This window comes from Diceros bicornis, chromosome 18 (assembly GCF_020826845.1).
Source record: "Diceros bicornis minor isolate mBicDic1 chromosome 18, mDicBic1.mat.cur, whole genome shotgun sequence".
Taxonomy (NCBI): Eukaryota; Metazoa; Chordata; class Mammalia; order Perissodactyla; family Rhinocerotidae; genus Diceros; species Diceros bicornis.
The window spans coordinates 3,713,543-3,726,979 of record NC_080757.1 but is presented as its reverse complement, the minus strand read 5'-3'; the positions used below and the strand labels follow the sequence as shown (position 1 = coordinate 3,726,979).

Genomic DNA, 13,437 nt, shown 5'->3' with positions numbered 1-13,437 from the left:
CTGTTCTATATTCTTTTTCTCCCCATTCATGTCTTCCTTTAGGTTTATCATCTTTTATTTTTCTATTTTCCCCTCTAATCACTTGGTAATTATAAATTTTTAAGTTTTTTGTTTACTGGTTAACTTGGAGATTAAAGCATGCATCCTTGATTCAGCAATCTAATACAGATTTTCCTTCTTCCCAAACAATACAAGGATCTTAGAAGAGCTTATTCCCTTTAACTTCAATTACATGTTATTGAAGTTATGTATTTTAATTCTATATATGTCAAATCTCATAAGACACTATTATTGATGTTGTATGCAGTTAATATTCATTTAGATTTACCTATATTTTTACTTTCTTTTTCTCTTCATTTTTTTTTCTTCATTTCTGAGCTTCTCCCTAGGATTATTTTTCTTCTGCTTAAAGAATGCCCTTTATTTATTTATTTATTTATTTATTTATTTATTTTGTGAGGAAGATCAGCCCTGAGCTAACATCCATGCCAATCCTCCTCTTTTTGCTGAGGAATACTGGCTCTGAGCTAACATCTATTGCCAATCCTCCTCCTTTTTTTTTTCCCCCAAAGCCCCAGTAGATAGTTGCATATCACAGTTGCACATCCTTCTAGTTGCTGTATGTGGGACACCGCCTCAACATGGCCGGAGAAGCGGTGCGTCGGTGTGCGCCCGGGATCCGAACCTGGGCCGCCAGTAGCAGAGCGTGCGCACTTAACTGCTAAGCCACGGGGCCGGCCCCTAAAGAATGCCCTTTAATATTTTTCATTCAGATCTGCTGGGGTCATATTCTTTCCATTTTTATTTTTTGCCTAAAAAGTCTTTATTTAACCTTCATTTTTGAAGAATATTTTTGGTTAAGTTTAGAATTCTAAGTTGACAGTTATATTCTTTCAGCATTTTGAAGGTATCGTTCCATTGTTTTCTGCCTTTCATAGACTCTGTTGAGAAGTCAACCATCTGTCTAATTCAGGAGTCAGCAAACTTTTTCTGTAAAAGGCAAGACAGTAGACATTTAAGGCTTTGTGGGGCTGAAATGTCTCTGTTGCAACTGCTCTGTTCTGCCATTGTAGCACAAAAGCATTCATAGAGAATATGTTAACCAGAGAGTATGATTGTGTTCCACTAAATTTAACTTCATTTATGAACACTGAAATTTGAATTTCATATAATTTTAATGTGTTACAATGTATTATTCTTTTAATATATTTTTCAACCATTTAAAAATATAAAAAGCATTCTTATCTTGCTGGCCATTCAAAAACATGTAATGGACCAGATTTGGCTGTAGTTTGCAACCTCTGATGTAATTGTCACTCCTTGAAAGGAATCTGTATTTTTTGCCTCTGGCTACTTTTAAGATTTTACTTTTCAACAGTTTTGCTATGTGCCTTAGTATAGTTTCCTTTGTATTTCTTCTGCTTGGGTTTCTTTTGGCTTCTAAAATTTGTGACTTGATTTATTTCATCTATTTTTAAAAATTGGGGGACATTATTTCTTTGAATTTGTTTTTGTCTCATTCTCTCTTACTTCTCTTTCTAGCCTTCTAGGACTCTTTTTACATCTGTGATAGACATTTTCACTCTATCCTCTATGTCTCTTATGCTTTTTTAAATAATGTTTTCTAGTTTTTCATCATTCTGTGCTTCAATATGGATACTTTCTACTGACCTACTTTCCATTTTGCTAACACTCTCATTTGTCATATCAACTGTGCTTTTAGCCTATCCTTTGTGTTCTTAATTTATTTTCCAGTTCTGGAATTACCATTTGGTTCTTATTTTGTACTTTCCAATTGTTTGGTGAAATTGTTAATCTTGTCTTATTTTCTTGAATATACTAATCATGATTATTTTAAAAGTTCATGTCTGAGACCTCAGTTATCTGGATCTCTTTTAGATCTGTTTCTGTTATCTTTTTTTTCCTCTTGATTTTTTTCTCATGTGACTTTTGTCTTCTTATATGCCTGTTATTTTTCATTGTCAGGCATTGATGTGAAAACCTATAACAATAATTTGAGGTTCTGTATTTATGTGATCTTTTTCCACAGAGGGTTAATGTTTGACTTTGGTGGGCTGCTAGAATAGGAGCTCTAACAATTCTCAGTCACCTTAATTCAATTAGACATTTAAATGAGCTGGGTTTTAGTCCTTGAGTTCTAGGATTGTCTTCTTTGGTGGCCCTGAATTCAGATCTTTGTCTAGCCCTGTGAGTCCATTGAAAGTTCTACTTACCTTGAGTTTTAAAGACATAAAACCATTCTACTATTCACAAAAAGTTTTGATTCAGTTTGTTTTTAAACATTTAGACATAATTAGCTTAAAATAAATTAGAAATTTAAAAGAAGTATAAAACTGTTTTAAAAAGTAAAATATTAGGGGCTGGCCCATGGCCTAGTGGTTAAGTTCAGTGTACTCTGCTTCAGCGGCCCAGATACACTTCCCAGGCATGGACCTACACCACTCATTAGCAGCCATGCTGTGGCAGCGACCCACAAACAAAATAGAGAAAGATGGCACAGATGTTAGCTCAGGGTGAATCTTCCTCAGCAAAAAGAGGAAGATTGGCAACAGATACTAGCTCAGGGCGAATCTTTCTCAGCAAAAAAAAAGTGTAAAATATTAAATTGCTTATACAAACAAGTTGTAAGACCACCACCCCACGGTATACTTTTTTTAAAGGGAATTTTTGACAAACTGTCGGAAATATTCTTAATATCCATAAAAAGATTGCAAAAATACCCTTGAAAATAATTATTCTCACTATTTGAAATATCAATAATTATAAATATTAATTTTGACTAGTTTGTTGTTCAGCCTACTTTCTGAAAAATCGGTGTCTTCTTCCATAGAAGTTCTATAAAAAGATATGAAGACTTGAATAAGCTACTTAAGACAGGGAAATTTGAGAAAACCCTCACAAAAAAATAGCTAGGGAACAAAGAGAGAGAAAGTATGGTTGGGGACAAATGTCTGGTTTGTCAAGTAAATGGTAAACAAGGAAGTAGTCACAACTTATGAAGAATGCTCTCTAAAGAAGTTGACTCTAAATGGAATGACAACAGGAAGAAATACTTGAGAAACTTAGATTCTAGGAGGGTTACCATGAATGAATTTTTTTTAATAGGAGAAAAACTACTTGAATTTACTACTTTGGTTCTTTGCTCAACCAGTCTCCCTTACCCCTACCTCCTTCTTCCTAGATAGCAAGGCCCATTTGCAAGCAGTTAAAACCATATATTCATTATCAGCCCAAGTTTCCCTTTTATTATCCTTTTACTGAGATCTCCCCAACTTAGAAAATAGGAGCCATTTGATGTTTCTCTTTTTTCCCCCCAGAGTTGGAAACCAAACCTGCAACCAAGAATGCTATACCAACAGAGGGTGTTTCTGAAGAAGATTTATCACAGGAGGCCATAGTAGAGAAGCTCACAGAGAATGGTCTGTGGGACTCCAGAATGGGAGGATTATGGAAATGGAATGACAGAATACTGAGATTGCAAAATAGTCAGGAGGGTCATCTGAGTCAAAGAATAGTTACACACAAGAAAACTCCCACTGGTCAGAGAGGCTTTATATCTATTGTTTTTTCAGAACAAGGAGTTATCACAGAAGAGCCCTACAGCAAATGCCAAACACACAAGGAAAATTTCACAGAGAATTTAGATATGATTACAGATACCCTTTTGGGGAAGAAAATTTGCAATGATACAGAAGGCAGCAAAGCCACAAGGCCTACTTCAGAACTTACTTTAGTGAAAAAACCCAATAATAAAGAAAAACCCTATAACTGTAGTACATGTGCAAAGGCCTTTCGTTATAGGTCATTACTCATTCAACATCAGAGAACTCACACTAAAGAAAAACCTTATGAATGTAATGAATGTGGGAAAATGTTCAGCCAGCCTTCATATCTTAGTCAACATAAAAAAATTCATACTGGAGAAAAACCCTATAAATGTAATGAATGTGGAAAGGCCTTCATTGCTTCTTCATCACTTATGGTACATCAGAGAATTCATACTAAGGAGAAACCTTATCAATGCAATGTCTGTGGAAAATCTTTTAGCCAGTGTGCTCGCCTTAATCAACACCAGAGAATTCAAACTGGAGAGAAGCCTTATAAATGTAGTGAATGTGGGAAAGCTTTTAGTGATAAATCAAAACTTGCAAGACATCAGGAAACTCACAATGGAGAGAAACCCTACAAATGTAATGACTGTGGGAAAGCCTTTCGGAATAAATCATATCTTAGTGTACATCAGAAGACACATACTGAAGAGAAACCATATAAATGCAATGAGTGTGGGAAATCTTTCAAGAATACCACAATTTTTAATGTTCATCAGAGAATTCATACTGGAGAGAAACCCTTTAGATGTAATGAATGTGGGAAAGCCTATAGAAGTAATTCAAGCCTTATTGTACATATAAGAACTCATACTGGGGAAAAACCCTATGAATGTAATGAATGTGGGAAAGCATTCAATCGTATAGCAAATTTCACAGAACATCAGAGAATTCATACAGGAGAAAAACCCTATAAATGTACTGAATGTGGGAAAGCATTCATTAATTATTCATGCCTTACTGTACACCACAGAATGCATACAGGAGAGAAACCTTATAAATGTAATGAATGTGGAAAGGCCTTCATGCGTTCTTCATCTCTAATTATACATCAGCGAATACATACTGAAGAGAAACCTTACCTATGTAATGAATGTGGGGAATCTTTCAGAATAAAATCACACTTAACTGTACATCAGAGAATTCATACTGGAGAGAAACCATATAAATGTACTGATTGTGAGAGGGCATTTACCAAAATGGTAAATCTCAAGGAGCATCAGAAAATTCATACTGGAGTGAAACCCTATAAATGCTATGATTGTGGAAAATCCTTCAGGACTAAGTCATACCTTATTGTACATCAGAGGACCCATACTGGAGAAAAACCATATAAATGCAATGAATGTGAGAAAGCTTTCACTAATACATCACAGCTTACTGTGCATCAAAGAAGGCACACTGGAGAAAAACCCTATAAATGTAATGAATGTGGGAAAGTTTTCACAAGTAACTCAGGCTTTAATACCCATCAGAGAACACACACTGGAGAGAAACCATTTAAATGTAATGACTGTGGGAAAGCATTTAGCCAGATGGTACATGTCACAGAACATCAGAAAATCCATAGTGGAGAGAAACCCTATAAATGTGATGTCTGTGGAAAAGCCTTCAGGAGGGGTTCATACCTTACAGTGCATTGGAGGACACATACTGGAGAAAAACCCTATATGTGTAAGGAATGTGGAAAAGGTTGTATTACTCTATCACAGCTAACTCTACATCAGAGAATTCATACTGGGGAGAGGCCCTATAAATGTGAGGATTGTGGAAAAGCCTTCAGAACTAACTCAGACTTTACTGTACATCTGAGGATGCATACTGGAGAAAAGCCCTATAAATGTAGTGAATGTGGAAAAGCCTTTAGGAGTAGTTCAAGCCTTACTGTACATCAAAGAATACATCAGAGAGAAACTCAACTACTATAGAGAACAATGAATCGTTTATCCAGATGTCAGCTCCACAAGAACAATCTTATAAACTGTATATTTTATGAATGTGGGAAAACTTTTAGGAGCAATTTGCTAGAAAATATTCACTGAAGAGACACTTTATAAACATAAGAATATGGAAAAGCAGTTAGTCATATTAAATCTTAGAAGTTATAAGAAAATTCATATTAGAGAAAATAATGGATAAATGAAAGCCTTCATCCAGATTTCATATTTTATTCATTTAACAAATTATCTCCAGTGAATTGCATGTATTTTTTGCCTATTTTTCTATTGATTTGTATTTCTTAAAAATCTGGAGGTGCTGTTTATGTATTTGAGTTATTAATTCTTTGTCATGTGTGTTGCAAATGTTTTTCTTAATGTAACATTTGTCTTGATACTTTTTTATATAGTTGAAGTCACTACATATTTTAATTTTCTATAGTAAAATATTTACATCTTTTTCTTTTAGATCCTTGATTTACTCTTTTAGTTAAAAGGGTCTCCTTAATCCCTAGGTTATGCATAGTCTCCTAAACTTATTTCTAGGATGTGGAAAATTTTATGTTTTACAGTGAAGTCTTTAATCTATCTGGACTGTATAGCTATTCATAGAAGAGCAACTCCAAATCGTCGTTAACCTATGAAAATATTATGAACCTAAATAGTACTCAGGGAAATGCAAATTAAAGCAACCAATGAGTTGTTGCTTCCACCTCATGGAGTTGGCAAAAATTAAGAGCTCTTTTGCTAGCGGGGTTGGGAAACCATGTACTCTTACGAAAACGTTATAGCAACATATTTCCACCAGCAATCCAGCAATATATATTTAAAATTTTTTAATAAAATTTTAAAGTAAAAATGCTTTGACCAGCAGTCTCACTTTTGGGAATCTGCCCCACAGAAATAACAGCATCATTACATAAGAATATACGTAAAGAAGGGTGGTTGTTAAAGTATTGTTTATAGAGGCAAAGAAGAAACCCAACTGGAGACAAAGTGAATGCCCATTAATAGGGGAATGGTTAAATAAATTATATATCCATACCATGGAACAGCATGAGAGTAATTTTTAAAATGAGTTATATCTATACTATTTGACTTCAAGGTATTTCCACATTTTTTTAAATAAGTAATTGCTTTATGACAGAGATGTATGTGTATAAGATTTCATTTTTGTTAAAATGATCACATCCATTTATGTATATATGTGTGTATGTGATTAGAGAGCATGGAAACAAGTAGAGAATATACACCAGGCTGTTGGTTACCTTTAAGGGAGGGAGAAAAAGAAAAATAGGGAGATAAGGGGGAGAAAAGACTGGGAAAATAGACAAGTGTAAGTGCAGCATGTATGGTATAAAACTCTATGTAAAACTATGTGTGAACTATTGAGAGTCATGAATGAGGGGATTGTCTCCAAAAAGTTAGTGATGGTTGTTTCAGAGTTGGTGGAGTATCTCATGTTTTTGTTTGTTTGTTTGACTTTTCTGTACTTTTCTGTATTTTTAAGATTTTCTTTCCAATGAGCATGTGATATTTATATAAATAGGAGAAAACTAATTTTCTTGTGAAGTAATTTATTGGACACCTGTTACGTACTAGGAATTACCCTAGGTGCTGGATATACATTGGCTGGGGAGGAATGGTCATGGATCTAAGAGCATGGGAGTTGGTTCTGACCCAGCCCTTTACTCCCCCGACCCTCTCAGTTTCATTTGGAGGAGGTAGTAGAAATTTCAGACAGATGAAAAATGTATCCAAGAATATCTGAAACTTGTGTCCAGGCTATAAACCAGAAGACTGCAAGCCTCAGAGAGAAGTTCCAGTTTCAACCTGGCACCAAAGGAAAAGTCATAATGGTGAAAAGGTCTGTGTACATCCTCACAGAACATTGCATGATGAAGTATAGAGAGGCAAAACAGCCAAGGACTCCCAAGTCCATAAATGAAGGCTTGGAAGTTCTGGGAATACTAAGAGAGTCCTGGAGTCAAAATGGGAGCCCAGAGGCTGTGGCCCTAATACCAGAAGGCCCCATGGGCCTGATATCCAAAAAGACAAGCCACAATAAGCTACGCTTCAGGAGAGATTTAAGGAAAGAAAATCGTATACCCCTCCCACAATGCTAGGATAAGTGTTTAGTATTGGGAAGGGGAAATTTATTAACTATTACCGGGAGACTTATTTTCTTTGGATATAATGTACCACTTTCTGATTGGAAAGTTCGAGGGTCAGACTTTGAAACACTACCCGTAAGAAACCCTGCTGTCAAACAGTTGACATGACTTGATGCCAACTCTATTGGCAGCTCCTTTCTACCTCCTAACCCTCACCACACCCAAACTCTGCCTCCCATCCCTGCCTTAGAGCCAAGCATTTCAAAAAGAGGAGCATGGTCAGCAGGTTCAAATAACGTAAGAACTGAAACGTGTCCATTGCGTTAGAGGATGGAGATGACACAGGCCACCTTTACTAGAGCAGTTTCAATGAGTGGTAAAATGCCAAAGCCTGGTTCCAACATGTAGTGGTATCTCATTCTAGGTTTAATTTGCATTTCTTTAGCAGCTAATGATGTTGAGTCCCCTTTTAGATGCTTGTTGGCTTTTTGAATATCGTTTTTGGAGAAGTGCCTATTCAAGACTTTTGCCCCTTTTTTAGTTGGGAACTTGTTCATTTGTAGGATTCTTTATATATTGTAGATACAAGGTATTTTTTGAGATACATTTGTTACAAATATCATCTCTCAGTCTGCAGCTTGCCTTTTCACTCTCTAAATGATGTCTTTGATGAATAGAAGTCTTTAATTTTGATGAATAATTCATCAATCTTTTCTTTTACGGTTAGTGCTTTTTGTGCCAAGTTTAAGAAATCTTTTCCTAACCCAAAGTCATAAAGATATTTTCCTACATTTTCTTCTGCATATCAACTGTTTTACTTTTCACTTTTAGATCTACAATCCACCTGAAATTAATTTTTATGTGTGGTGTGGGGTAGAGGTCAAAATTAATATTTTCCATACAAATATATAATTTATTTAACATAATTTATTGAAAAGACCATCTTCTCCCCTCCCCTTTGGGTTGCAGTGGTACCCTTGTGATAAATCAGATGATCATATTATGTGACGTTCTACTTCTAGATTATTCTGTTCCGTTGTTCTGTTGAACACGAAATGTTCTTAGTAAAAACAGATTTATAGTGAGTCTTGGCATCTGGTGGTATATGTGTTCTAATTTTGTTCTTCTTCAAAATTGTCACTGTAATTCTAGGTCCTTCCTTGGTATTTTCATACCCTTTTTAATGACTTTTTTTCAGTTACTCCATACCAAAAAGTAGAAATTATAATGAGCATTACATCAAATATATAGATTAATTTTGGAAGAATGGACACCTTAACAATATTGAGACATCCAATTTATGAGCACGTACACCTTTTCATTTATACACATCTTTTCATTTCAGCAATTTTCCATATTTTTTCAATATCGAAGTTTTGAACAACTTGTTAGTTGTTAATGTATTTGATGTTTTGATGTTATAAGTGCTATTATTTTAATTTCATTTTCTGATTTTTGCTAATATATATAATATATATTATAATAGTATATATAATATAATAGTGTATTAAATATGTAATATATATGATGATATGTAATATTATAAATATAATAGATTTTTTAAAACTTACCTTATATCCAGTGACCTTGCTAAATTCACTTGTTAATTATAATAATTTGTTCTTTCTTTTGGACTTTCTATGTACACAATATGTCATCTGCAATAAAGTAAAATATGTTTTACTTCACCCTTTCCAATATTTCAGCCATTTTTTTCTTGCTTTATTGCACTGGCTAGGACCTCCAGAAGTAGTGATTGTGGACATCCTTGCCTTCTTCCCAGAATTTAAAGGAAAATCCTAAACGTTTGACCATTAGGTATGATATGAGGTATAAATCTGTTAGTAGATAATCTCAGACTAAGGAATTTCCTTTCATATCCGTAGTGTGCTGAGATTTGTCATTGTGGGTTAGGTGTTGAATTTCATCAAATACATATTTTGTAACTATTGAGATGACCATATGGTTTTTCTCATTCTGTTAATGTGGTTGAATTATATGGATTGATTTATTTTAAAAATTGTAGTAAAATAACATAACATAAAATTTATCATCTTAACCATTTTTAAGTGTACAGTTCACTGGTATTAAGTACATTCACATTGTTGTGCAGCCATCACCATCATTCATATCCAAAACTCTTCAAACTCTTTCTAAGCTGAAACCGAATACCTATTAAACAATAAATCCCCATTCCTCCCTCCTTTTAGCCTCTGGAAACTACCATTCTACTTTCTGTCGCTGTGAATTTGACTGCTTTAGGTACCTCATATAAACATTTGTTCTTTTGTGACTGACTTATTTCACTTAGCAAAATGTTCCCAAAGTTCATCTGTATCAGTTGATTTTTGAATGTTAAAGCAACCTTGCATTCCTGGAATATATTCCATTTGGTCATAATATATTTTTAATATATTGTTGAATTGGATTTTCCAATTTTTATATAGGATTTTATGTCTATGTCCGGATTGTCTTATATGTTTTCTTTCTGGTAGTAGCCTTGTCAGGGTTTAGTGTCAGGGTAATTCTGGGCTCATAAAATGAATTGAGAATTACTTCCTTTTTTTCCCCCTCTCTGGAAGCGTTTGTGTAAGATTGGTATTGTTGGTATTGGTATTATTTTTTCCATAAATGTTTTCTGTAAAAATCAACAGTAAAGCCATCTGAGCCAGGAGTTTTCTTTGTAGGAAACTTTTAAATTATACATTCAATTACTTTGATAGATACAGAACTATTGAGATATTCTACTCTTATGTCAGTTTCAGTAAGATTTTTTTTTTTAACTTTCTATTTCATTTCATTGAAATATCTAATTATTGGCTTTAAATAGCTCATAATGTCTACTTGTTATGTTTTTAAAATCTGTAGGATCTAAAGTGATGTTCCCTTTTCAGTCTTGGTATTAGTAATTTGTGTACTCTGCTTTCTTGATTAGGCTTTGTAGGAGTTTAACACTTTATTAATCTTTAAAAAACACCCTCTTTATTATACAGCTAATTTTTTTTCATTAATTCATGCTGTTTTGTTTCATTCTATCTACTTTATTTGAACTTGATTCACTCTTCTTTTTCTAGCTTCTTGAAATGAAATCTTAGATAATTGATTTTCAACCTTTCTTTTTTCTAATATTTAATTTAACAATCTAAACTTCTCTATAAATTCCTATTTAGCTGCATCCAATAGAGGTTTTTTATCATCTTCATGAGACAATTTACATATAATAAGTTGCACCAAATTTAACTTTACATTTTGATGAGTTTTGGCAGATTTGCCCACCTGTATAACCATCACCAAAATCAAGATATAGAAGATTTTCATCACCCCCAAATTTTTCTGTATCCCTTCCCAGACAATTCTCCCCACCTCTGACTCCAATAAACCATTAATATGCTTTCTGTCACTATGTATTAGAATTGCCTTTCCTAAATTTTCATATAAATGAAATTGCATAGTATATACTGTTCTGTAGCCACTTACTTTCACTCAGCATAAATTTTGAGATTCATTCATGTTGTGTGTGTCAGTACTACATTCCCTTTTATTGATGAGTGGCTTTCCATTGTTTTAATATACACAATTTATTCATTCAGCTGTTGGTGGACATTAGGATTCTTTCCACTTTGGGGCTATTATAAATAAACCTGCTTTGAACATTCATGTACAAGTTTTTGTATAGACATTTTTTCATTTATATTATATAAATACCTGGTTAGGAATTGCTGGGTCATATGGTAAATGTGTGTATAACTTTATAAGAAACTGCCAAGTTGCTTTCCAAAGTGTTTGTACCATTTTACAACCCACCAACACTGTATAAGTATCCCAGTTACTTCTAGCCTTGCTAACTTGTGGTAATGTCATCTTTAATTTTAGCTTTTCTAACGTGTGTAGTAGTACTTCATTGTGGTTTTAGTTTGCATTTCTGTGATGATTAATGGTGTTGAACATTTTTATTTCTTTAATGGCCATTTGTATCTCTCCTTTGTGAAATATCTGTTTAAATTTGTTGCCCATTTAAATTAGATGATGATGATGATGATTATATAGTCTGAATACAAGTCCTTTGTCAGATATATGTGTTGTAAATATTTTCTCCCAGCCTTTGGCTTCCCTTTTAACTTTTCTTAGTGGTGTCTTTTGAAGAGCAGATATTTCTGATTTTGAAGGATAGCAGTTTAACATTTCTTTTTTATGGGTCATGCTTTGGGTCCTATCTAAGAAATCCTCACTTACTCTAAGGTCCTGAAGTTTTTTCTCCTATGTTTTCTTCTAGAAGTTGTATGATTTTAGGTTTTATGTATAGGCCTATGGTCCTTTTTGAGTTAATTTTTCTGTCCACAGCTTTTGATATGTTGTATTTTTATCATCATTCAGTTAAAATATTTTCTAAGCTCCATTGTCATTTCTACCTTGACCCTTGGGTTATTTATAAGTGTGTTACTTAATTTTAAAGCATTTGTGAATTTTCTGTTTATTTATTATAGATTTCCAGTTTAATTCCACTGTGGTCAAAGAACACACTGTATTATTTCAATCATTAGAAATTTGTTGATACTTACTTTATGGCCCAGCCAGTAGTCTATTTTGGTAAATGCTCCATGTTCACATGAAAATAGCATGGAAATAAGAATTTTCACTTGAAATTGCTGCAGTTAGATGTAATGCTCTGTAAATATTAATTAGACCAAGTTGGTTAATAATGTTCTTCATACTTTTGTATTCTTACTGATTTTTCTGCTTGTTCTATCAGCCATAGTGTCTTCAAATCTCCACCTATGATTATTAATTTATCTTTGTCTTCTTTTATTTCCATCACTGTTTGCTTTATATATCTTGAAGCTATATTATTCAATGCATATAAATTTAGGATTATTGTATCTTCTTGTTGCATTGACCCTTGTATCAATATTAAGTATTCTACTCTATCTCTAGTAATGTTTTTTGCCGTAAATTCTACTTTTTCTGATATAAATATAGCCAAGACAATTTTCTTTTGATTAGTGTTTGCATGGTGTGGTAGGCAGAATTCTAAAATGGTCCCTAGATTCCTAGCCCCTGGTATACTAGCAGTTCCCAGTTATTCAATCAAACACTAATCTGGTGCTTTTGTGAAGGGATTTTGCAGATATAATTAAGGTCCCAAATCAGTTGACTCCAAATAGGGAAATTACCCTCAGTGGGCCAGAACTAATCAGATGAGACCTTAAAAAGTATAAGGCTCTTTCTGGTGAAAGAGATTCAACATGTGAAGGGGATTCGATGTGAGTGACATTCTCCATTGCTGGCTTTAAAAGTAGAGGGGCATGTGACAAGGAATATGGGCCTCCTTTAGGAACTGAGAGCAGTTTGTGACTGGTAGCCAGCAAGGAAACAGACCTCAGTCCTATAACTTCAAGGAACTGAAGTTTGCTAACAAGTTGAGTGAGCTTGAAAGTGGATTCTTCCCCAGCCTTCAGACAAGACTCAACTCAGTTGACTCCTTTATTTCAGCCTTTGAGACCCGAGCAGAGAATCCAGCCATGCCATGCTTGGGCTTCTGATCTGCAGAACTGTGAGCTAATAAACTGTTGTTGTTTTAAGGTACTGTTTGCATTAATGTGTTATGCAGCAAGAGCAAACAAATGCACATGGTGTATATTTTTTCCCCTTCTTTTACTTTCAACTTACCTATGTCCTTATATTTAAAGTGTCTCTTGTAAGCAGTATACATTTAGGTCTTATTTTTATCTAGTCTGACAATCTTTATATTTTAATTGG

General features: G+C 34.0%; 1 protein-coding gene across 1 annotated transcript in view; it reads left to right on the top strand.

The window, feature by feature from the left end:
- ZNF624 (zinc finger protein 624) overlaps positions 1–9,103 on the top strand; it is a 40,141-nt gene extending 31,038 nt beyond the window's left edge. The window contains exon 6 of the mRNA XM_058559659.1: positions 3,339–9,103. Coding sequence (XP_058415642.1) covers positions 3,339–5,557 — 2,219 coding nt within the window. The 3' untranslated portion in view covers positions 5,558–9,103. The remainder of the gene's footprint in view (positions 1–3,338) is intronic.
- Positions 9,104–13,437: the final 4,334 nt, after the last annotated feature.